The sequence below is a fragment of the Phaseolus vulgaris genome, chromosome 6 (assembly GCF_000499845.2).
Source record: "Phaseolus vulgaris cultivar G19833 chromosome 6, P. vulgaris v2.0, whole genome shotgun sequence".
NCBI classification, from domain to species: domain Eukaryota; kingdom Viridiplantae; phylum Streptophyta; class Magnoliopsida; order Fabales; family Fabaceae; genus Phaseolus; species Phaseolus vulgaris.
In genome coordinates, this window is record NC_023754.2 from 27,774,601 (window position 1) to 27,801,483 (window position 26,883).

Here is a 26,883-nt window from a genome sequence, read left to right on the forward strand (position 1 = left end):
AAATTCAAATAAGAATCTTGAACATACTTGTGATGATGATGCTTCACATAAAATTGATATATTTTTTAAATATGCCAAATTTTTTTGTATTGAGTGAATTTCCTTTTGTCTATGAATTGTACTTATTCTCTGTGGTCATGGGACCATCAAATATGAAAATACTATGATTGGATTTTCTCTTCTGAGTCATGTCTCTTTCATTGTATTATACCTTGGTGTCATATGAGAATTTGTAGTTTTTCTTTACTGTTCTATAAACTTTGTCCTGTGGCTCAGCTCTATTTTATAGAAAAAACTTTATGGGTCACGAGATTTAGAATGGAGATTCGGTTCTATCAAAAGAGTGTCATATCTGTATTCATAAGTTTTTTTATGTCATTTTTTCAATCAATATTTGAATGACATTAACTAATTAATGCTCTTAAAATAACCTGTATAAACCAAATGATAGGAAATGATTCTGAAAATATGACCCACTAATTGAAATGTGAGAGGGTTTCCAACACCAGGTTTATAAAAAGATCAAATTTAGAAGAATAAGTGTTTTTTTAAGTGAAACTAAACATAAAATTAATAGTCTCATCATTAATATGAAGTTAATCTCTAATAAAATTGGTATGAAGAGATATTTAACTAATAAAATAATATTTTAATATAAATCTTATACATTTTGAATTTTAAAATTAAAAAATATAAAATAATTATCTTCAATCTCGTAATTATTAATATATATATATGCTTTTGATAAGGTCCAAGTAAAAAAAAAAAAAGATGAATTGCAGGGAGGACTAGGTAGGTAGCTAGCTTGGTGAAGGATGTGACAAGCATATGGAACAGTGTCCTTGGATCCATTTGAATAGAGGAACATTCCAATCAGCACCTCTCCCTCTTTTGGTTTTTCTTTTCACGAGACATCTCTATTTGAACAGAGGGACAAGTATATTTTGTTTTTTTCTTTTCACTAGACAGATAAAGTTTTCTCAGATCATTGGGCGGAAGAGGAGGTGGTGCCTGTGATTTAAAGCATCATGAGAGCAGAGAATTTGGATATTTTGTGTATGAGTGTAGTTTGCTTCACAATTCTGAATGACATTTGAAAAAGTCCCTTTCTATACCGATAGGCCTGAATGTGTTTAAAGAAATTTTTAATATTATATAGGAGTTTTATTTAGACATTTTTATGAATAAAAAAATTATTATGAAAATAAATGATTTCATGAAAACAACATGCATTAAGGGATAATTACTTTTTACTAAATACATATAAAAAATATTAAACTTGTGAAAGCAATTGCTCCATACCCTTGCACAAAGCTTGGTGAAGGGTGAAGGATGTGTGCAGCATATAGAACAGTGTTTGTGGATGGATTTGAAGAGATAGAGGCATCTCAATCAGAGTTCAGCTTCCACGTTGAATCTGGGTCTCCAGGAGAAGGACACGTCTGTGCCAGCAGAAGATGTTTAACCACACCTCTCTAGCAAAGCTCAGAAAGCTGAGTCACACCCCTCTCTTCCCTTCTTCACAAAGCGTCAAACTCTCCTTGAAACCACTAGTAAGCTATTGCTGCGCGTAAGCCATGCACCCAATCACTCCGCCACGCTATCCTCCTCTCCCTCTTTTTGTTTTTCTTCTCACGGGACAGATTAAGCTTTTTCATAGCATTGGAGGAAGAGGTGGTGTGTCTGTGATTTTAATCTAATAGGTGCAGAGGATATGGCCATTTTATCTAGGAGTCTAGTTTCCTTCACAATTTTGGACCAAATTGAAAAAGTCATTTTCCACTTCGAGAACCGGGAGTTGTTTGAGTTATTATGCATAGGAAGGAAGAGCATCGGTTATATGGTCCTGATCCTGCATCAGATTGCATTATTCTGTGTATATATACTTATTATATTTGTCCATGCTAGTAGTAGTAGGTTTCCTCAACTCCCAATGTGATAGAGAAATTAGTAGAATTTTCTCACCTCCTTGCTTTCTCAATGAGAGAATGACATATGTTAACTGTGGATGATTTTTTCATTCAGATATTAGCCAGCTCCATACTAAGGTGATGAAAAACCTGAGATTAACTTTGTTAAAGCAACTCTTGCATTCCTATAGATTAATCTTATAATACCTCAAAGAAATTATAACATTCTTAAACATGTATTTAACCATTATCATAACCACTCACTTTTAAGAATGGATATTAAAAAAAAAAAAATTAAACTGGTCAAGTAAAATTACTTTTTAACCCAACAAAAATTAAAGAGTCCGACAGTGAAAATTTAAAACTAGTCACACAATCAAACAAACTACACACCCAAGCATAATGTTCAGATTCTCTGGTAACATTTCAAATCAGAGATACCACCATCTCATTACTATGAGCACAGAGCAGGAGTTGAAATACAAGCCCTAAGTTTTCTCACCTCCTCATTCTACCAATGAGGGAACATTCACCTCCTTCATTTAGTTTCTTCCGGCATATATTTTTTTATATCTTTAAAATTAAGTAATTTTGGTTTGTTATTCATATTTCACCTATCTAATAACAGAAAATACAATATATATATATATATATAAGTGACTAATATTAATTATTAGTCTATGTAAGATATTAATAATAATTTAAAAACAAACTAAATATCATTCCTACAAATACATTAATATTATTTTTGTTAATAATTGAATGATATGTATAAAGAACAAAAATGCACATTATAAAATTAGATGCGTAAGTGACTATAATATTAATTATTTATTTATGTACGATATTAATAATAATTTAAAAAAAACTAAATATCATTCCTACAAATACATTAATAGAATGATATGTATAAAGAACAAAATTGTACACTATAAAATTACATGAAGCTGTGTATAATTTATTACTTAGGTTAAATAGTTAAAAAAAAAACTCTTTGAAATTCTCTTAAAAAGGTTGTGTACAAATCCCAAGTACCCAAAAAAATAAGAATAATTAACAATTATTAATATTGACAATAAAAGTAGATAATTATATCCCTACAAAGTATGAACACAAATTTGATTTAAGTATGAATAATTAAAAATTATGAATATTGACATGAATAATAAATAATTATGTCCTTATATATTATTATATATTTTAGAAGGTAATAGTAGTAAAAAGAGGGGAAGGAAAGAAAAGAATTTTTTTATAAGAATGTAAAGTTTTGAAAATTATATATATATAATAATAATAATAATAATAATAATTATTATTATTATTAAAAAGTCTTTCTTTTCAATATTCTTATTATTGTTTCATTTTGCTTAAGAACTATTTAAAATTAATGATTTTTTTATTAATTTCCCAATCTTTTAAGAATCAAATATCCAAATCTCTTATATTCAAGAAGGTCATGATCTCTTAATATCATATTATTCATTAGTTTTTTTATAAACTTTGTTAGTAACATTTTTAAAGAATTTGGAAATTAAGTCTCTGCTGGGCTGTCTCAGCGGTTTTGTCCCTTTTTCTAGTAGAATTATATGCATACAAATAGAAGGGTTGATACCTGAAATATCTGCTAACGTCCAACTAAATTACCTATAACCGTTTCTGCTATTGTTCATCATATAAAGCAGTGAAAATAATCACTGGAAGTTGCCCACCATTTTTCAAATTGGCATACTTAAGTGAGCTTTTATAAGAGTTACTCCTTCGGTTGGGTTGCTTTGTTGTTCTAAGCTTCTGTTGTTCTTTTTGCCCCTTGTTGTGGTTGTAAAGAAATTGTATTTGGTTTGGTTTTGAGTTTGTACGGGTTATATTTGAATTTGTACGGGTTAGTTTTGAATTTGTACGGATTAGTCTTGAAAGTGTACGGGTTGTACGGGTTTGTAGTGGTAGATTTGTTTGTCTCTCTATTTGTTGGTTTGGGAGACCAAAGAAATTGTTTCATATTTTTTAGGTATGTATAAGGGTTGAACCACCCTTTAAGTGGTCCGCTCAAATAATGATGGCGGTTGGATGATGGACGGTAATGGTCTAATGCTGAGAAAAACTTCAACAACCTGCAATTCATCAGGATTGATATCGTCTGATGTCACTATATCAACAACATCTGCATCAGTTGCAAAACCTAGAAAATCCAACACATTAGCATCCATAATATCATCAAAATGTGAAGATGAAACACAAAGTGATCTACAACCAGGTGTTTCATAGTGTCTAGGATATTGAATTGGACTAAACTGTCTCCAAACTCCATAGTCAGTATGCCTGCGTGAACATCAATCTTGGTGCAGATTGTCTTAAGGAAAGGTCTACTCAAGATGATGGTTGTTGCACCAGAATTTGAATCTTCTCCACCAGGTCCAAAATGTAGAAATCTACAGAAAAAACAAGTTTATTTACTTAAATAAGGATGTCTTTAAGGAGTTTTGCAGGTTGGATTGTTCTTCAATTAGCGAGTTGAATGATTACGCCTGTGAGTTTAAGAGGACCAAGACACAAAGAAGTAAACACAGATAAATGCATAACATTTATAGATGTTCTCAAGTCAAGAATCGCATTTTCAGATCGGTTACTACCTATTATGTATTTTCCAGGTATTGTTGCCATAGGTTTTTTAATGAGAGCAGAAACATTCCTTCCCATGTTTACCTTTTCGTTCCCTTTTAAGACGTCTTTTATGTGTGCACAAATCCTTCAAAAATTTGGCATATATCTAGGAATCTGTTTAATAGCGTCTAGCAGAGGAATGTTCATCTCGACCTTTCTGAATGTCTTGAGAATCTCCTTGTCAGCTTCTTTCATTTTTCTGTCTGTCTTAACAACTCTTAGTGGAAAAGGAAGAGCAATAGATGGTATGTCAAGACTGGTAATTTCTCCCTGTACATCAACTTCATGAGACAGTTTAGGAGGAGCGTCCATGTCATTATTGCTTGTGTTGGCCCTTCTTTGATCATCATCATTCACTTAAGTTGTTATGTTGGAGGTGTTAGACAATCTCATCTGATCGCCTACTTTGGTGGGTTTTTGCACAAGTGCTTGTAGCTGAGTACCACTTCTCAGAGTGATGACACTGGAATTCTGTGGATCGATGTCGTTTGGAAGGAAAGCTTATCAGACCATTTTGATTTCATCTCATTCACGTTAGTGGCTAACTGACTAATATGATTTTTCAAGTTATGAATTCTCTATACTCTTTCATCGGTTATCTAATGGAATTTCATGTTAAGTTCAATCATTTTGCTTCATTATATCCTTCAGAAAAGATCCACCTTTTGTTGATACAATAGTGGAGATGGTTGTTGTTGTGAGTTATCCTATCTAAGATTCAAATGATTTCTCCAACCCGAATTATACTTTTATTGGTGGACAAATCATGGTTGAATGGTTGTTATGGTTTCAATGGTGCATTGATCCTAAGGCTTGTATGTTTTCAATAAAGTGAGTTTTTATAAGAGTTACTCCTTCGGTTGGGTTGTTTGTTGTTCTAAGCTTCTGTTGTTCTTTTTGCCCCTTGTTGTGGTTGCAAAGAGATTGTATTTGGTTTAGTTTTGAGTTTGTACAGGTTAGTCTTGAAAGTGTACGGGTTGTACGGGTTTGTAGTGGTAGTTTTGTTTGTCTCTCTCTATTTGTTGGTTTGGGAGACCAGAGAAATTGTTTCATATTTTTTAGGTATGTATAAGGGTTGAACCACCCCTTAAGTGGTTCGCTCAAATAATGATGGCAGTTGAAAGATGGATGGTAATGGTCTAGTGCTGAGAGAAACTTCAACAACCTGCAATTCATCAGAATTGATATCCTCTGATGTCACTATATCAACAACATCTGCATCAGTTGCAAAAATTAGAAAATCCAACACATTAACATCCATAATATCATCAAAATGTAAAGATGATACACAAAGTGATCTTCAACCAGGTGTTTCATAGTGTCTAGGATATTGAATTGGACTAAACTGTCACCAAACTCCATAGTCAGTATGCCTGCGTGAACATCAATCTTGGTGCAGATTGTCTTAAGGAAAGGTCTACTCAAGATGATGGTTGTTGCACCAGAATTTGAATCTTCTCCACCATGTCCAAAATGTAGAAATCTACAGAAAAAACAAGTTTATTTACTTAAATAAGGATGTCTTTAAGGAGTTTTGCAGGTTGGATTGTTCTTCAATTAGCGATGAGTTGAATGATTACGCCTGTGGGTTTAAGAGGACCAAGACACAAAGAAGTAAACACAGATAAATGCATAACATTTATAGATGTTCTCAAGTCAAGAATCGCATTTTCAGATCGGTTACTACCTATTATGCATTTTCCAGGTATTGTTGCCATAGGTTTTTTAATGAGAGCAGAAACATTTCTTCCCATGTTTTCCTTTTCGTTCCCTTTTAAGACGTCTTTTATGTGTGCACAAATCCTTCAAAAATTTGGCATATATCTAGGAATCTGTTTAATAGCGTCTAGCAGATGAATGTTCATCTCGACCTTTCTGAATGTCTTGAGAATCTCCTTGTCAGCTTCTTCCATTTTTCTGCCTGTCTTAACAACTCTTAGTGGAAAAGGAAGAGTAATAGATGGTATGTCAAGACTGGTAATTTCTCTCTGTACATCAACTTTATGAGACAGTTTAGGAAGAGCGTCCATGTCATTATTGCTTGTGTTGGCCCTTCTTTGATCATCATCATTCACTTAAGTTGTTATGTTGGAGGTGTTAGACAATCTCATCTGATCGCCTACTTTGGTGGGTTTTTGCACAAGTGCTTGTAGCTGAGTACCACTTCTCAGAGTGATGACACTGGAATTCTGTGGATCGATGTCGTTTGGAAGGAAAGCTTATCAGACCATTTTGATTTCATCTCATTCACGCTAGTGGCTAACTGACTAATATGATTTTTCAAGTTATGAATTCTCTATACTCTTTCATCGGTTATCTAATGGAATTTCATGTTAAGTTCAATCATTTTGCTTCATTATATCCTTCAGAAAAGATCCACCTTTTGTTGATACAATAGTGGAGATGGTTGTTGTTGTGAGTTATCCTATCTAAGATTCAAATGATTTCTCCAACCCGAATTATACTTTTATTGGTGGACAAATCATGGTTGAATGGTTGTTATGGTTTCAATGGTGCATTGATACTAAGGCTTGTATGTTTTCAATAAAGTGAGTTTTTATAAGAGTTACTCCTTCGGTTGGGTTGTTTGTTGTTCTAAGCTTTTGTTGTTCTTTTTGCCCCTTGTTTGGGAAAATCAATACACTGTCTTCCACTATTAAAGATGTTTGCAGCGTAAGTTTGAGGTCATTCAACATTGTTTCCTCCTTTAACTTCTTAAAGACTGGGACAAGCATCAATGACATGGTTAGCTGTACAAATTCCACATACCTTTGCAGTCGTTTAAGGCATAGTTAGCTGCTTCATCATGGATGTAAGGTTGTCTAACTGTGCCTTCATATGAGCATGATCAACTGCATAATTGGTTGTAGAGTTACTACATGTGTTGAATTGTTGATCATTAGAAGCCATGATCTTAATCAATTGTCTTGCAGCAGTTGATGTCTTATCAACCAGGGCTCCTCCACCAGCAACATCTATCATATGCCTATCAATAACCATCAGATCCTCGTAAAAGTATTATATTAGAAGTTCGTTAATCTGATGGTATGGATAACTTGTACATAGCCTCTTGAATCTTTCCCAGTATTCATAGAGACTTTCTCTGTCTTGTTGTCTGATTCTAGATGTCAGGAAGAATTTTTCAAGGAAGTTTGTTTATTAAGTATTGGAGGAATAAACTCTTAATATGAAAATTTAAGTTATTTTTATCAAAGATTCAGGATTGAAGTTGAGTAACTATATATGCATGATGAGACTGAGGTTCGATTAAATCGAATCGTACCATAACATATCAAATCATTTATAATATATTCTGTATTTTATGTGTTTGATAAAATTTCAAAAAGAGTTTTGTTTATTTTTTTACAGTTTTATTTTCTAAAATATGAACATAATTTATGAAAATATTATTTTATCCAAATTAATTATCAATTACAATTAATACGGTACATTATCTAAATATTTTAAGAAAATGATAATTATTTATTATTTACAATATTGTGTGATTGAGAAATCTTGTTAACAAGTTTTTGATGTTAATATCATTAAAAACAAGATAATTATTCATTTATAATTCTTGTAAGTCAATTATAATTAAAAAAAGGACTAAAATTTATAAAAAAAATATATAAAATGAATTAGACAACAAATAAATAATAGGTTAATTATTATAAAATCAAAGATAACATCAAAAGTTTTTTTCCACCACCATAGACTAATATCAGTTAATTTCAGAAATAAATACACGATACTTGAATATATATATATATATATATATATATAATATTTTTATTTTTTCACCAACAATTTAGAAAAATCAACATACCAATATTGATATTAACTAATTAATAAAATCTAATTTAAGTAATTAATGCCTATAAAATAATATGTCTTTATAGAAGGTATTATATTTCAATTTTATTAAGTTATATATTATAATATAGAATTCAAATTGAAATGAGTACAAATGGAATGGTGGGAAATGTTATAGAGCACTAAATATAGCATTAAGGGTCTCCTAATGAATGGTGAAGTAAATGTGTTAAAAATGATGGAAGCATGTACATAGAAGAAGTTGTTATGAAGAGGGTGTAGGTAAAAAAGAAAAAAAGATTGAATAGAGAGAGGAGTAGGGTAAGAAGGGTTGTGAAGGATGTGGCCAACATATGCAACAGTGCCGGTGGATTGATCTGAAGAGAGAGAGAGGCATCCCAATCAGGCTTCAGCTTCCACGTTGAATCTGAATTCCCTCCCAGAAGGACACGTCCATTAACTCTTCAGGTGTGCTAAGCTTTAACAACACCTCTCCAAGACAGTCAAAGGTCCGAAGCTCAGAAAGCTGCGCCACACCCTTCCCTTCCCTCTCCCTCTTCCTATTCGCAAAGCGTCAAACTCTCCTTGAAACCACTAGTAGGCAATTGCTGCGCGTAAGCCATGCACCCAATTACCCCTCCACACACTGTTTCCCTTCGTGTCCTCTTCTCCTTTCTCCATCTGGTCACCTCACCCCACCTCCCCCACCTTATAAACCCCCCCTCCCCCTTCCATACACACACACCTCCTCACTTCCTCACTCACTCAACTCACTCACTTACCCACTTTTCTTCACTGCTCCTAATGGCCAACCCTGTGGTCGTAAGATTCTCTGAGTTCTACGAGAACTGGACTGGGAAGCTTGAGGATATTCTCCAACAGCTTCTCCAGGTCTCCAGCCAGAGAACTGAGGTGGTCAAGACTGAGCAGGAGCTGCAAGCTTTGGTGTCCACTGTGACATCCCATTTGAAGGAATACTACACCACCAAATGGGGTATTGCACATGATAACGTTCTGATTTTCTTTTCTCCGCCCTGGCTGAACCCTTTGGAGAATGCTCAGCTTTGGATGACCGGGTGGAAGCCCTCCACGGTGTTCAGGCAAGTGGAGAATCTGAAGAAGGGGAACGTCTTGGTGATGACGGAGGAGCAGGAGAAGAAGATGGAGGAGCTGAAGATGAAGATAAAGATGGAGGAGGAGAAGGTGGAGAGGGAGATGGAGAGGCAGCAGGTGGCCATGGCGGACCGCAGGATGGTGCAGTTGTCCAAGCTCACGAGCCGTGCAAGGAGCGCTGGGAGTGAGATGGATTCTGTTGCCGAAGTGGCAGTGAAGGAGGTTCTTGCAGGGCTGGAGAGGGTCATGAAGGCTTCCGATTGCGTGAGGCTCAAGACACTCAAAGGGGTGTTGGATTTGCTTACTCCAATGCAGAGTGTGGACTTCTTGGCTGCGAATATAACTACGCTGCTGCGATTCAATCAATGGGGGAAGAAGAAGAAGGACATGGCTGGAACCGTACTCAATGCGAATCAGGAGAAATGAGGTGTGATCCATCGAACTAGCCAAAACCAGAATAAGAATAAAGTGTGCATCTCCTTTTAGGGTTGGCTAGTTAGTTAAGTTTGTTCAGTTCGTCATCATTAAGACAAAAAAAAATGTTGTTGTTTATTTTGTGGTTATGCCGTTGTGCTAGCTAGTACTCTTGTACTTGCAGCAAGGTTCTTCCTTTCAATGTTTCTTTCAATGTTGTAACAAAAAGGAAAAGAAATGGTTGATGAATATATATATATATATATCATGATATTATTTCTTTTCTAAAAAGCAGGAATGATAGTTGTTAATGAGTTTTTTTTTTCTTTTCATTTTTATAATTAAGAAAACAGAATCTTAGAAGAAAGACATCCTTAGAGAACTCATAATGGACTGTGCCTCTTGAAGAATGTGGTACCAAAAGGGAAAGTCAACAGCAGCACAACAGCTGCTCAAATGTCACAAGGTAGTGTAGTGATACATAGGGTGGTAGTGCTGAAGAGGGTGCATAGACATGAGGGAGGAGTTCAAGAGAGAGAGTGGCAGAGGCATTTTTTTAATACATTGGTTTGTGTTGTGAAATGTTGATGGGTGCATGAGCACAACAAACGGAAACGCTTGAGCCGCGGTGCAAGGTGGTGCGTGATTGAGGGGCCACGCCTACGCAAACATAAACATTCTGAAACATGACAGAACAGAACCAGGTGTTCTTCAGTTTCTACACTAAAAGTCCCTGTCATGCTGCCTTCACGCGAGAAAGTGACTTGAAAAGAGTTTCCCGAGAAAGTGACGTCTCCATTTGATGTCATTGAACCTTTTATTACACAACAGCGTTTGGAAACAAAGGGTTATTTGAGGGCCGAGGAAGAGTATGGCAAATATATGTTATTTTTCAAGTAGAAGATTGAGATTTTTGTTTTCTCTTTTCTCGATCTTTTTGCAATTGCTCTTACCTTGTCCATCCTCACTTTGGTAGAAGATTTAGACGCTTTTTTCCACCTTTCTCAATCCTTTTACTTTCACCCCAAATGATAAGTTTAAGCATAGTCTTGTAAGATGTATCTATTACAAAACATTAATATATCATGAAATTTATGCACTGTTTGGTATGGATAAATTTGTAGTTATTTGTAAGGATTTATTGCTTTGAGATGATTTGTGATGACATGTATTTGATTGAGATGATTTATGATAATTTGCAAGAAAAATTTTGAAGTAAAAATTTGAGTGTAAAATAAAGAGAAATGTGTAGATTTTGTGAATTTTTTTAATAAATTATTAATTTACTTTTATATCAAATATTTTGTTTTAAAAATAGTTTTAATTATTAGGTTTTCAAAATAATATAATTATTATTGAAAATAATAAATAATATTTTAAGAAATAATTTATTTTTATTTACTATTTTCTAACAAAAAATTGTTATTTTAAAAAATACATCTTAAAGCAATTTTGAATTATACTAGAAAAACAACGTACTAATATTCATTCATTTAATCACCATGCTAACAATTTTTTTTTAAAATTACTATTTTTTCATTAAATCAAATCACCTCATTTTCATTACTGAAAGATGTGATAATTAGACCACTAATCTTACGTGGATTACTACTACAAATCAATTTTCTACTTTCCACATCCCTAACTAAACAAAATATCAATTATCTTCTTTCAATCTCATGAAGGTTTCACTACTCAATCAAATTATTATAAACAAATATTTTATAAGTCACTTTTGACTTATAAATATTTTATTTTTCATTTTTTATTAAATCTTAATCTCTATCTAAAAATATAATATATTTTTTTCCTAAATTCACTTTTGACTCTTTTTTTGAAACAAGAATATGTGATATAAATTATAACTTAAAAATATAGTACAATATTAAAATCACTTTATTTTAACAAAGATTGAACGCTTGGGATACATTTGCTTGAAATGATTTTCTATTCACACAAATTTTCTCTTCAACATTGTTTATTAATAAGTTGGTAGTTGTTGTGGATGCATTGGAAGTCTGTTAGGGATGAGATAAATTTTCTTTTATTTTGAGGTATGTTTTGTCAACACAGAACTTTTTTTACTTCATTTAACACTGCTTGTGCAAAAGGCTCTCTCATTCTTTTTTTAACTATTAATATGTTCAAAACTTTTATAAAATATATTCTTATAGTAATCTAACTTTAAACTAATATGCTATATAGTTTGCTTTAATCATAAAAAGATAAGCAGCAAAATATAGATATTTAAAAATAAAACATATCAAATATGTCATATTTACTATATGATAAAATCTTTTTTATAGCCTCTGTAAAAGCATTTTGGATGTAAGAGAAAAGGATTTTTAGACACTGTTGATCCATACATTGGACATAATTGGTCGTTCAGTCTTTGTCTTTTTTGAAATGATGTGCATAGGACAAAAATCAAGTTTAATGTATAGATAAATCTTCTAAGTTTTACCTTAAACGTTTTGTCCAATTCTATTGTTTTACATCCAATACTTATTTATTGGATACAGAATGAAAAATCATTTTTTTAAGTATTGTTCAAGAGTTCTTAGATATAATATAAGAATACTCTAAATTTATTACCTCAAGCATCGACTATAGTATAAATATAATTATTTATGTCTTTTTTCTAGTGATGATTATTTATGTTATCTTTTTAATGATTTTTTTAAAATATTTATTTTAAAACAAGTACATGACATTTTAAATTTTTTGAAGTTGTGAGGATGAAAGTAATAATTTTTTTAATTAATTTAAGGTATGAATGAAGTATTTTTAAAGACAGTTCTTATATAATTATTGTTGTCATAACCACTTTAATAATAGTTATATAAATAATTAATGCGTTGTCATATGCTTAAATGATAACGGTTATATATCCTCTAAGAATTATTAAGACGATCACATATCCTCTCACAATTGTTCATATATCAGAAAATTAATGATGATTTCAATAATCATCATATCATCTAACTATTTAACTTTTAGCAACTTAATCAAAAGAAAATTTTAAAATTGTTGTTATAAATTATCTTCAACTAACATTAAAAATAATTTTAAAATAACATTTTAGTCCCTCTTTTTAATATTTTGAAAAATAAAATGTATTTATTAAATTTAAATTATTTTTTTTAATAATTAAAGAGTTAAAATAAATTGCTCCCAATTTCAGACACAAAAATCATAATTAACTAATTCACCAATATAAAGTACAAAAACCAAATTTCAACCAAAGGAAAAGAAGGAAACACTTTTTTTTCTTTTATTTATTCATTTATACATAGTGTAGATTAAAAAAAGTAAAAGCAAATACTTTTTTCCAAATTATATTTTGACTGTAAATTTATTTAATATGTACTAAATATATATACACGCGCGCGCGTCTTTATATAATACTGAAAAGTATATCATTGATAATTAAAGAACGATTCCATAACGTTTTCTAAGTAAACTCTTGAAGTTTTTAATTATAATTCATTATTAGCTTGTTCTTTATTTCTATTTTCAGGTGTTTTCATCAACAAATTTGACCTTTTCGGGTGATTTTTAATAGTTATCTTGCACGATTTATTTGTATTAATTTTGGCCTTTTCACATTATAATTTTCATCTATCCCTTTATTATCACAAAATTTCCTTTGTTCCTATATTGTAATTATCACAAGATACGTGTAAGAAATAATTCTCCTTTCTGAATAAACATTAATACATAAACTTGCATGTTCATTGGGGACCAGTGATGTTAGAATTTGTACACCTGAAACTAACTCCTTCAACAAAAATAGAATCTATTATACCTTTTTTTGCAAAACAAGATATATAATACAGTTTCCTTTGAACATGAATATCTAAGGTATTAATGATGAAGACTTACAAAAGAAGAAGAAGAAGGATATGAAGGGAGTAGATATGATAACTTCCCACTCTGGTAGGTGATGGAGGTTAAAAAGAGAGACTTAAAAACACATAAAAGAGAGTAAAACGAAACTTAAGTCGCCTCCACTGACAAGATCTCCAATTCAGCCCACCAGAGTGGAGAAAGTCTTGGAACAGCTTGCTCAGGTGACAGACCAAGCACTTCTCTTAATTTGGAAGTCGCTTCCCTCATTGTTACTCTTAACTTTGGATCAGGTTGGATACAATCTTGGATCACCTCACAAATGCAATTAAGTTCATTCTCCTTGAAAGATTGGAGGGAGGGATCGACCAAGTCTTTGAAGCTTGTTTCGTCCTTTAAGTACTTAGCAGCCTAAAATGTTTATGATAATTTATTTGTTAAACTACATACAATATTAACAAAGTTACACTTTAAACTGTTAGGAGACATTTTAATTTCCGAGGTGTCTTTCAAACTTACACAGTCCACCAGGTTGCCATGTTTTTCCGAGTAAGGTAATTTTCCTGAGATGATTTCGAGTAATAACATTCCAAAGTCATAAACATTGGTTTCAATATCATCTTCGAACACATCAGATTTCTTTGAATCACACACTGACTCCTCTGGCGACACAATTTTTCTAAAAGTAACTTCTGCAACCTGAATGGAGAATGAAATGGAGAAATGTGTTACTTGGATGTTACAGTATAATGAAAACAAAACAAAACAAAAACAAGTGGAGATAATTTGTTTGCACCTTAGCAGCAAAATCATCTGTTAAACATATCATACTTGAAAGAAGCTCGCCTTGTGCCATAGGTGGATTTAAGTCATGGTGCATGTATTGAAGACAATACGCAATCCCCATGATAATTTTTATCCTTACACTCCAATCAAGACGTTCCATTTCATCAACTAAAAATAACAAGACATAAAACATACACAACTTTTAGTTGTAAGAACATAAATAAATCCAATTTTCTCTGAAAAACTAAAACAAAGAGTTGTACCATGTAAATGCTCATATACGTTTCCATTTGGAGCATACTCAAACACCAACATCCTAGTGAATGGTTCTTCTTCTTCGCAGTACCCAATAAGATTAATAAAGTTCTTATGATTTATGCGAGACAAAGTATCAATCTGGAGCACATAAGAAAAAAAATAGCAAAAAAAAAAAAATGAAAATTGAATTCCTCTCGTTACAATGGAATTGTTAATGCAATCCATTTATTTTTATGCACTTAGAAGTAGAAAACCTTTTTGCGGTATTGCCTCTCCATGCTCTTTGACCAATTTTTAGAAGAAGTAATTAGAGTAGAAACTACAGCAATCTCAACTCCACTGGACAATGTTCCTTTGTAGATGGTGCACCCTTCATAACTATTAACAACAATATTGCTAAAATCTTCACAGGCTGTCTCTAACTCTGCTCTATTCAACTTGGGGACCCCTACATTTCATGAGAAGATATTACAATGTTGTCAAACATAGTAAGCTAACAATAATTTATTTTCTTGGCACATTGAAAATGGAAAGTCATTAGACTTTATTTATGGAAAAATACTTCATATTCATATGACATAATACAAATTGCTACTCTTAAATTATGAAGGTTATGCTTGAACAAATTGAATACGTATGGATGCATACATAACAGGAGCACAACCATCTTCAAAAATTGATCAGCAAGAAACCACACCACTTGATATACAAAGGAAAAAGAAGCTTAATTATTCAAGTAAGAGTAATACTTTGTTTAAATTAAGTAACCTCTAGTTCAATATTATAGATTTTCGTTTGTATTCCCTTATTAAAAAAAAAAACTATTTACCTGTTATAAATGCTCTCTGCAACTGTCCACTTATTCCTGTCTTCCAGGGGCCTATTACTCTTGCAGCTCGTTTTCGCCAAATGTACATAAGAGTTATGATAATAATGACCAGCACAAGAAGAAGAATAATAATTATAATCTTCCACATTTTTCTATTAGCACCTTTATTTACATGTTGACTTGTTTGATTTCCATCGAAAGTATTGTGTGATTGATTTTCATCAGAAGTATCATCAGGAGCATCAGAATGCGGATCTGGGAAAGCAGGAAAAGCTCCACTACTGAAGGTGGTTGGAGCAGAACTAAACTCTATTGTTGGTTTGTCACTGAAAGGTGCAGCTGCAAGGTTATTACCACTAGACTGAAGTAACTTACGACGTACAGAACAAACAGACTCTGGTACATTTCGGGCTATCTTTGGCACATTAGAACCTACATTGTTCGAGACATATTTTGAATGTCAATAAGGAGCATTTTCAAATTCTTAAGATGCCATAAATTTGGAAGGTTCTCCACTCACTAGGCAGAATGTCACAATAATCCTTTTTATGGTCATGAGAGGCACTCTTCCCTAGCTTGAATCTACAAAGAAAAGAAAAATATTTAGTGAGTCCAACATGATAAAAAAACAAAAGATGTGTTTACTAAGGTTAAGATGTTGCCAAAAGTTATCTACGTACAGTGGCCAAGCAAAGGCATTATTGGCAAATTTCGTAAGTGTTGCTTTGGTTAGAATAATCAATGAATCTGATTTGTACCATTGGTTGAAGTTCCGTTGCCACACACTGCATGTCATCCACAAAAAACATACAGAGTTGTAAATTAAAACCATCTACAAAATCTGTTAACAAACAAAATTAAGTTATTGGGACTGTTGCTACTGAATGAAACGAGAATGTCGAAAATTTTGGTTCTAAAGAAGGACAAGATTTAAAAGAGAGAACACTTGTTGTCTCTCATTGACTTCGCACTACATTATTGTACAGATGGAAGGAAAACATGTCATGAAACTACCAAGGCCACTTGGTTAGAAAAAAAAAACTTGGAGAAATGCTTGACAGTGTCCAAATTTCCTATTGATGCAGGAAATTATAGTTCTCACAGGTGATGAACAACTTTCAACAAGTAGAGATTTCGAAGGAAATTTTAGTTTCCCCCCATCTTGAGGATCACCATCGCCTTCGATTTTATTGTCACAAAGCAACCTAGGGTAAAATAAATTTTTATTGAAGAATACTATAAACCTAATAAAACATGTACACAAAATAGAGAATTAACTTACAAGTGTTTTAATAATGACATGCTGCCAATTTCTTCTGGGATGTTTCCTGACAAATTATTTTCCCTTAAATCTAATAACTCTAGCTTGCGTAAATCTCCAAGTTCTTTGGGAATGGCACCAGAAAAGTTATTCTTGCATAATACACTATTTTAAAAGAACAAAGTAAGCTTATCCATTCCAGAAAGATAATAAAATATGAAGTTAAATATATTTTATTAGGTAATTAACATCAATATGGTGTAAAATCGTGTAAGGAGTTAAACTAATCAAATAACATATGCCATTAAAAACAAAGTAACCTTGTAGAGCTTCATTTGTTTTTGTATAAACTAATTCAAAAGATTTAATTATTGCCTTTTAATTAATTTTTGGCTTGTTTGATGAGAGAAATGATGCTATGTGCAAGTTTGAAAAATGACATCACATATAGAAGATTGAAGAGGAGAAATACAAAACAATTTCAACCAATCTTCGCAAACCCAATGCGTTACTGAAAAATTATTTCACTACAAAAGGCATCTAGATTTTACATTAAGAAATAAGAAAACAAATCATGATTAAGGACTTAAAAAATGAAACGAACACTTTAATAAAATAAATTAGGATTAAACACTGTAAACACTAGCAAGTATCAAATATTTGGTGATTATAACAGTGGATCATGCAAAACTCTCCCTTTCATCATCTTGTTAACAATATTGGTAATTTCTATTATCAAATAGTCTTTTACCAGCAAAAAGAATCAAGTTTTAACATTAATGGTAGTTAATGTAAATAGATTCCGGTGATAAAGAATATTAATCTTTTCAAAAGTGTAACAGAGTCAAATGTAACAATTTAGTTTAAATGACAAGATTTATTTTGACAGCTACTGAAAAAGGGAAAGAAATACCAAGAGTTATGATAAAAAAAAAAATACACGAGGCATTGTGAAGATCCCTTACATAGAATTTAGGTGACTAAGTTTGCCAAGCTCAGGAGCCAATGTCCCTTCCAATAATAACCCTTTTAAGTCCCTATAACATAGAAAAACATAAATTTCAACACAAAATTATGCAGCACATTCAGTTAATAGAGTTTTCATTTGTTATTAAACATGGAGCAATAGAATATTTGCGAGATAAAAGTGAAAAAAAGAAATTGCATGATAACAAAAATGGAAAGAAATAACTTACAAGACTTGCACTTTACCATCTACACAATGAACACCGAACCACATGCAAGGGTCACTATCATTGGCATTCCAATTCACCAAAGCATTAAAGGGATCAAAAGTTATTCTCGCTTGGAACGCTAACAAAGCCAGTCCTGAAATTTTCCATTCACGACAAAACCAATAAAACAGAATCAAGAGACAGGGAAAAACACGCTTTTGTACAAAATGAAAACATGAAAGACCAAATTAAAGAAAAAACCTTCATCATTAACGGACCAACAATCTCGGATTCCCCACACTGAGATCAAGCAAATACAAATTCTTAGACAAAATCCAAATGTGTTCCTTCTTGGTTCCATTTCTTGGTGAAGCCGATGCCAAAATTTGATTAAGGCAGTATCTATATTCCTCGGTAGCCAGGACGCTATATTATATAATATCCACAATTGCCAGGTATTTTATATAGAGAAACCTTCGATCTAAAAAGGCTTGGGATGATGAAGCAGAAGAAACTCACTAACTAGGGAAAATTTTACGTTAGAATGTAGTCATGAAAAATTAAGGTTTGTGTCTGAATATCAGATCAGGATCTCTCATTTCTTTTGTAATGTTATCTCTTTGTTACAAGTCTATTCTCCACATAATACATAATCGGCTTAACTCAATATCTCCTCTCAATTATCCTCAAGAATTGGTGGAGCTGCTGAAAGAAATTTCATCCATATGAAAATTAATAGAATGAATGAATGAATTTCAAAAGTTTAAAGTAAATAGAACGACAAAGGTCGCGGCAATAAAAAAAAAAGGAATTATAGTGCTAGCAAGCAAACTTTTTTGGCGTGGATATGAACAATAAAAGATAAGAAAAAGGTTCCATTAATGATTAATGAAGCATTAACAGAGAAAGAGAAAGGGAATTACCATGCAAAAGAGACAAAAAGGAACACTCGTTCTTGCGATATTTTGTTGTGCATAGGAAGGAAATACAATGTTGATTGAGAAGGGGGTGATAGGTAGGGGCAAATTGAGACACAGATAAAAAGGCAGCAAAAGTTCAAAACAAAATTAAAATTTGAACTTCTTATTTTGTTTTCCTCTTTTTTTTCTTTTATTGTTCTTCTATTGCTGCCTTTTCCGGATGATCTCAGAGGACCCTCTCTTCGACCATCTTCTTAGACACTTTCTTCCTTTCTCTCTCTTTCTCTCTTCTCTCGATGTCAGAGTTTTCTTTTTTTCTGTCTCGTTTCTTAGTTTTTCTCTCTTTCTCCTCTTGTCTCTCTCTCTCATCATCCCCACCACCAACCTTGCACCCAATTTTTCTTCTTGTTTTTTTTTTCTCCAAATTATTATTGTTTTTATTACATTATTATTATTATTGTTATTATTTCGATGTTTCTAACTAAAATTCTCTTCGAGGACCTTTAGGTTCTGTTGCTCCCACATCCAATAAAATAGGACACGGTTTTATTTTGTTACTAGGCAAGTCGGTGAAGGTTGAGGTCTCTCAACACCTATTACTTATGAAAAGAAATCTCAACTTCCAACTTTTTTTTGTTAGAATATAATAATGTATGCATGTGATACTTGGTTATGCTTTTGTTTGTATTGCATAAATGTGTTACTTGTGGCTAATTGTCAACATATATGCAAAATACTCCTACATGACAAAGTCTAATCTTCTAACATAATTAAATTGGTTTTGAAGACGTGTAACCCCTCTAACATAATCATTTTAATTTTCAAAATATATAATATAATTAAAAAAATTAAAGTTTGAGCTAAAGTAAAAAAAAAAATTATAAAGTTTTTATTTTTATGTAAAATTATATTTATTAATATAAGTTTAGATGTTATTGATATACGTGGTGCAAAGTTTAGATTTATTGATATACATGTTAAGTATTTTTTTTTTATTGATGTTATGTTGAATGGGTAAAATTTGATTTTACAAGAGTGATGTGTGATATATTTTCAAAAATCAATTTTATAGAATTTTCAAAGTAGAAATAATTGATTAAATAATTATAATAAGTATAATAATTAAATATATAATAATTTAATTATCCACTAATAATTAATTATTTTCCCTTTTAAAAAATTACACATGTCGAAATAATTGATTATTCATTCATAATATTTAACTATACGTGAATTTAGAAGTTTTAGTAAGTTTAAGATACAGAGTATAATAATTATATTAATCAATAATTAATTAGATAGTTTATTATCTAAAAAAATTAGTAATTTTTAAACCATTTTCGAAGATGTATGGGTAAGAGATCAATAAAAACCAGCATTATATTTATTATATATATAATGCATGACCTACACATATTTAATTTATACAATTTAATTAGTAATAATCAACCTTCTTACAAAATGTATTGATATTGATATAATAATCATCATTAAAAACACAATAAATCTAAAAATTTCTATCAGTTTAATACATGTAACACGGTTTATTCTACCTAAACCTAAACTTATGTTACAATTAGTTCTGTAGAGTTAAATTACATTTAAATTTATGGTCTATGATTTGATCTCTTAAAAAAATGTGAAGAGGTTGGTTACTTGCAGAACAAAAGATAAAGTAACAGTGAGATTGGTTAGTGGTATTTTTGTATCCTCGTTCATTATTGCGTCCAGTACATAGTGATTGGCTTATTTTTTGTGTGTTCATGAACCTGCCTTACAAAATCACCAAACATGTTCAGTTCATGAACCAAAATCTAAAAGACTGCCAAAAACCATTTTGGATACTACTGTAAGTGATAAGAATCTAATGCCAGTCTTTCTTATCATTATTGGGATATTTTCTTTTACAAGTAATTCATTAAAAAAGTTTGAAAACATTTAAAAAATAATAAAGTAACCTAAATAAATAGGCGCACTAATTATTTGAGAATTTAAGAAATTAAAAATAATGGAGGATCCCTCACCAATTTGTACCATGAAATAGCCTTCAAATGGAAAACAAGGTTTGAATCAGGTTTTCTTTAAATCTGAATTTTAAAAATGGGATATTATATCAAAATTATTTTCTTACTGTATAAAAATGAATTCACCACCATTTTCAAAAGTGATTACTTGAAACTGAATTTCTTACTATATATTTCAAAACTAGAGTTTTCTTTTTCGTTTTTCAATTACCTACTCTCTTTCATTTTTCCTTCTTTTTGTCGTTTAGAGGTTTCCTAGTTAAGACTAAATCCAAATATAATGAGATAAGACTGTCTTGAAATATAAGCAAAATATTATTATGAAGTTATTTAAAAATTGTCCTATCTAAGCAGTCAACTAATAATTTCAAACTAGTTTTTATAATATTTTTTACGTGTTAAATGTTAATGATAAAATATAAGATTTTTTTTTAACAGTCACAAGTAAATCACATCAGCAAACTTAGCATCATCCATGCAGCTAGTTTAAAATATAAAGGTATTGAATTTGTGGGTTTCATTTCCTTCATATATATATATATATATATATATATATATATATATATATTCTAAATGTTAAATCATCAATGAGATACTAAAAATATATATTTAAAAAAAATATTTAGTTACTGACTAAGTTATATATTATATTAAATATTAAAAAATAATTGATATTTAAAATAATTTTTATTATTAATAAATAAATTTTAAATTAACATCTAATTAGCTATCTTAATTTTTATTTAATAATTTTCTTGAAGCATTATTATATAGGAAATAAATTAACAAGTTGGATGTAAATCTAAAAAAAAAATTACCTTAATAATTTTCATAAGTAAATACTAACTTAAGGAACGTCGGATATTGATACATAAAAGTATAGTATATCAAATAAGGTAAATATAAGACAAATTGTTTATTAATTTTAAAATAAACATGATGAAAAATGGTTAGGGATTGAAATTGTTTTATGTTCCTCCTTCTATAGTCTTACTATTTACAAGCACAAGTATTAAAGTTTATAAAATCACCAAAACTCCATTCTCTTGACTTAAAACCCTTTTAAGATTAAACTTAACATTCTAATCTCTTAACTTCATTAAAGTTCAAAATTTTAGAGAACACAAACATTAAAGTATGTAGCCATAAATTTATTTTAATACAAAACAACCTAACTTTTTTATTATATACACAATATATTTCATCATGTTAACAACTTTTAATTTTTTTATCAATGACCACTTAATGCAAAAAAAAAAACTCAGTACAACAATTCTTAATTTTAACTGGAATTTGTTAATGGAGGTTACAATAATCTCTTGTAAAATATGTGTATGTTCGAATTTTTTATTATTTTAATTTTTTTGTTTTTTAAAAAACTCCAATGCACGATAACTATTTTTTAAAAAAAACAATTTAACACTTCATCACGTTCAGCGTGGCAGGATTTCATTTCAAAGTCAAATGTTTGTTGTTTGTGTAAAGATTTTTCCTCTGTAAATCATCTCCAACTCTTTTGATCTATTCATCTCTCAATCAATTTTCTCTCTCATTGTTTCCTATTCGATGTTTAGGTTTTTTTTTTCTATTTGGTTTTTTCAAAATTGATTTTCACTTTTTTCATTTGTCACACTATATACATCACTTATGTGGCTAACTCTTAGACACCGTTTGAATTAGGGATGTACTATCCACGCGGACGGATGTGAGAGTGAGATCAACGAGGGAGGAGGGGCGCATAAAGGGGGAGAGGAGTGATTTTGAGGGCTCCGCAAAATTGAAGAGAAATAGCAAGGAAGGAGAGAAAGCCACATAGGCATTCTTAAAAATACAATTTTACCCTTCACATATAATAAAAAATAATTTAAATTACTTAATTGATTTCATTCCATATAAATTCTAAATATCTAAAAAATATTTATTAATCCTATACATATATTTTTTTATCTATTTTTTTTCTTATTAATCATAATTAATAAAATACATTATTTGAAATTTTAGGCTTTATAATAATATAATATAATTATATAATATAATAATAAAATAAATAATAATATTATAAATATTTATATATTTATAACAGTAAATTTTTTATTAATATTAATAATATAAATGTTTAAATATTAAAATAAAAATAATATGTAAAATTAATTTATAAAATAATAATGTTAATTAAAATAAATTTTTTAAATAATGATAATAAATATAAATTAAATAAAAATTAATAATAATTAAATAAATGTACTAAATAATAATATTATTAATAATTATTATTTTAATTTTATATTCTTTTATTCTTTTATTTATAATTAAAATTTTACATTATTTTAATTAACTAAAATTTACACAAAATTAGTTTTTATATACTAGGGTAAATTTATAATCTTACCATTTATACTATTCAAAATATATTTAAATATTCTCACAACTATCACATCATTTACGTTTTTTAATAAACTTTCTTCACACATCCACTCTAACATCTCTCAATCCAAATAACCTCAACTTTCTTCACACTTTCTTCACACTTCCACTTCTCTACACCCTCAACTTTCCACTTCCCCTCACCCTCTAATCCAAACAAAGCCTTAGTGTGTTGTTTAATTTTGTGAACAATTTACTCTCAGGTGGTGCATTTTCATTCCAGAACTGTGGTGCATTTTTGTTTTGAAAACTACAGTGCATTTTACAAATTCAGTGTTTGGGGTCTCTTCTATTTGTCTCTCGTTTATGTTGTCTATTTGTAAATATTTTAATTGCTTTCTTTGAAATATATGTATATGATCGTTTAACAAATAAAAATAGAGATACTTAGAATTTTTTTTATGGTAAATGTTTGTATGCTAAACTGAAATGCAAGAAAAAATTAATTGTTTAACTATCAAGAGGTTAGATTGCAATAGCTATATGAACCTTCTTTGTATCATGTCCACTATTTTTGTATTCCTCAAAACTCAACACTTTAGTGCATATCACTTTAATATTTTAAGTTCACCACATCTTACTCCAAGTTAGTGACACCTACAACCTTGCACAAACCTATAAAAATTTTAACTTCTACATTGAACATCCCTTCAAACTAGATATGCACATTACCAACAATGAGGCAGTCACCAAGTCTCTGAAAAGTAAGTTTCATACATCTGAATCCCTTGCTTTCCATTTGTTTGAAAATGAGAGAGAAGCAAGATGGGGAAAAGTAAACATAAACATAGACTATTATCTTATATTATTAATATTAATTTAGTTTAGATCAATACACATTGTCATTTTTTTTTTTCATTTATCATTGTTTATTCTTGGTGTAGTTTCATGTAATATGTCATGTGACCATTTTTTTTCTTCTTCTAATACATGAGGTAGTGTATAGGATAGTTTTTGCATACCTCTGTTTTATAGCTTAGTTAAAAAATTTAATTACTTAAAATAAAAACTTTAGATTTAAAAGTTGTTTTAAAGTTATTGTATTATTTTAAACTTAAAAATTACTTTTATGTTAAAATTTATTGAATAAAAGTTTATTAAAATATGGAATTGATAAACATTGAGTGTAGAAGTGGTAAAATAGAGAGTTAGACCTAACTTTAAAGAATTGTATAAGATTGGACTCATACTCTAAATGATCAAATTGTTATGGTATCAAATATATCAAACAAGTAACAAGTTTTTTTGATAGAGTTGGATAAATTACTCTAATATAACCACTTTATCTATAATACCATGTATTCAATATCTCTAAATCAATATCAAACAACCAATACTCATCAAATATTATTCTTTAAGTTATTCATTAAACTATTCAAATATATTCATTTACTTATTCAAATCAAAACAAATATAATTCTACAACGCATCTGTCATATATACAATTTCACATTCTAATCTCAATCAAATTCTAATATACAAAAAAATAGGCAATCTTACCAAAAAAATTGGAATTGATGACTACGTCACCCCCACATCCATATCTTCTAACTTAGGGTTCTATTGAAAAGAAATAAAATTAGTTTTCCTTACTAAGTTTGAGCAGGTGCTCACTAAGAGTTCCAAACCTACCAAAAGTTCAAGAATAGCTTAACCTGCACCATAAAGTCCTGATAAAAAATATAACTACATTTCTAGAACCTTGAGTTATGGGTTTGAAAAACTACTGGAAGTAATAGGGGTTTGAAAAAACGCTGACAATAAATAGGAATTTAGAAATCACTAAATGTAATTGAAATTTGAAAACCATTGAAAGTAACAATGGTTCACAAAATCACTAGAAAATAATTGATCTTCTAGCGATTATTAAAAAATGTTGGTAATTCGTTAGTGATATTAGTTCTGTCCAAATAAAGACAAATCATAGATAACAAACTTAATGAGAATTCAAACTGTTAAAAATACTAAATATAAGTATAATTTTTACTCAAATTTATAAATAATTAGGATTATTTTTATAAATTATTAAGAATTTCTATAAAATTTATTGATAGTTAATTGAGACGGACAAGACATAATGAAAAAAATTTGAAATAGATTAAACAAGCCATAATAAAAAAAACAAGAGGCAAGAGAGATGATAATTCCTGTTTTAATGTATTATTTAATAACCTTCTTAACTTAAAAAGAAATCAATTTTTTTAAAAAAACAATTAGATATCTAATGTGGATTTTTTTTTTCAACTTAAAAAGTGTTGTGTAAGAAACAGTCCTTTAAGACTAGAAGCATGCCTTCTCAAGTAGAGCTAAATAAATTTTGATCATAGAAATAAAATTGGACATAATTTTTTTTTAAATGATAGAATATTATGAAAATTATAAATACTTCAAAAGTTCATAAAAATATTTAAAATATTATTGTAAGAAATTTCTATTTAAATATCCTTATATTGATTAAAGGAGGTGTATGTGTAATAAAAATGATTATAAGATGTTATTTTATTAGGTGTTTTCTAAGTTTTTCTTAGAAGCTAATAAGTATAATTTTTTATTTTAATAAAAATTTTATAATTTTTTTTTCTTCTCATTTCTACATTACAATAAATACAATAACAATTAAATAAAAAAATGTTTTAAAAAATACCACAGTCAGAAAGTAAAACTCATAATGTATTTAATTATTAATGTTTTGTACAGTAGTTTTAACACAAATTAAATTATATAGGAAGACCATGCAAATCAGTATACAATACCATGTTTGTTTCCAATGCATGAAAGCTAGAGTGACAGTTGAATTTGCAGAACTGACATTGAATTTATCAATTTTTTCATAATGTTTCCAACTACATTCATTAATGTAATTTGAAACTTCCAACATTCATCGATATTGGAGTTATTTCCAGAAATTGGACATTGGAATCTGAATAACTTTTTTTTACAACAGCATGAATAGTGTTTACTTTATATCTTCCACAAGTTTATATATATATATAGATATAGATATAGATAAACTTTTTTAGAAGACAATCTAAAACTAAAACTATAATATTGACAAGCAGTCTTTTTTTTTAAGATATATTTGATTTTAGTTAGAATATTAAATTTGGTTGATTTTTTACTATTCAATTTATAGTCAATCACTCACTTACTTAAACTTTTTTACACCATTATGAGTCTGATGTATTATCTAAGTTCAACCGTGATTTTGTATTTTCATCTCATTTCCATTTATTCTCATTTAAATATTTTTAGTCCTTTATATTCAGTAAACTATTGTGACATTTAGATCACATAAACTTAAAAAAAAACACTCATACCTATATACTTGAAGTTGAACATTTATGTTGTTTTATGAAAAATATTCAATTTTTTATATTTTTTTATTTACTAACATACACTTAGGTTTCTCCTAACAGGAGTTATTCAACTAAAGATAATATGTAATTTTT

The 26,883-nt window shown here is 29.9% G+C and overlaps 2 protein-coding genes across 5 annotated transcripts; one reads left to right on the top strand and one right to left on the bottom strand.

The window, feature by feature from the left end:
- The first annotated feature begins 9,110 nt into the window (after window positions 1-9,110).
- Window positions 9,111-10,174, top strand: LOC137832482 (protein DOG1-like 4). The gene has a single exon (XM_068640672.1). The coding sequence runs from the start codon at window positions 9,186-9,188 to the stop codon at window positions 9,918-9,920; it is 735 nt and encodes a 244-aa protein (XP_068496773.1). The 5' UTR covers window positions 9,111-9,185; the 3' UTR covers window positions 9,921-10,174.
- A 3,509-nt stretch (window positions 10,175-13,683) lies between these two features.
- On the bottom strand, window positions 13,684-19,380 carry LOC137832484 (protein MALE DISCOVERER 2-like). 4 transcript variants are annotated; one of them, XM_068640674.1, is made up of 13 exons: window positions 18,990-19,380; window positions 18,328-18,768; window positions 18,088-18,220; window positions 17,857-17,928; window positions 16,913-17,056; window positions 16,311-16,415; window positions 16,151-16,212; window positions 15,631-16,062; window positions 15,056-15,249; window positions 14,807-14,939; window positions 14,554-14,711; window positions 14,277-14,456; window positions 13,684-14,168 (listed from the first exon to the last, which is right to left on the bottom strand). In XM_068640674.1, the coding sequence occupies exons 2-13, from the start codon at window positions 18,425-18,427 to the stop codon at window positions 13,908-13,910; spliced, it is 1,974 nt and encodes a 657-aa protein (XP_068496775.1). In that variant the 5' UTR covers window positions 18,428-18,768; window positions 18,990-19,380; the 3' UTR covers window positions 13,684-13,907. The 4 variants fall into 4 exon arrangements, with proteins under 4 accessions (XP_068496775.1, XP_068496774.1, XP_068496777.1 ...); XM_068640673.1 differs by having other exon boundaries at window positions 18,328-18,771; window positions 18,990-19,315; XM_068640676.1 differs by lacking the exon at window positions 16,913-17,056 and having other exon boundaries at window positions 18,990-19,287.
- Between the last annotated feature and the right edge of the window lie 7,503 nt (window positions 19,381-26,883).

Coding starts and splice junctions, on each gene's coding strand:
- LOC137832484 (XM_068640674.1), bottom strand. CDS start 18,427: ATGGAACCAAGAAGGAACACATTTGGATTTTGTCTAAGAATTTGTATT. Junction 17,929..18,087: donor GATGGTAAAGTGCAAGTCTT/GTAAGTTATTTC, acceptor TCTATGTTATAG/GGACTTAAAAGGGTTATTAT. Junction 14,457..14,553: donor CAGATGATTTTGCTGCTAAG/GTGCAAACAAAT, acceptor TTCTCCATTCAG/GTTGCAGAAGTTACTTTTAG.
- LOC137832482 (XM_068640672.1), top strand. CDS start 9,186: ATGGCCAACCCTGTGGTCGTAAGATTCTCTGAGTTCTACGAGAACTGG.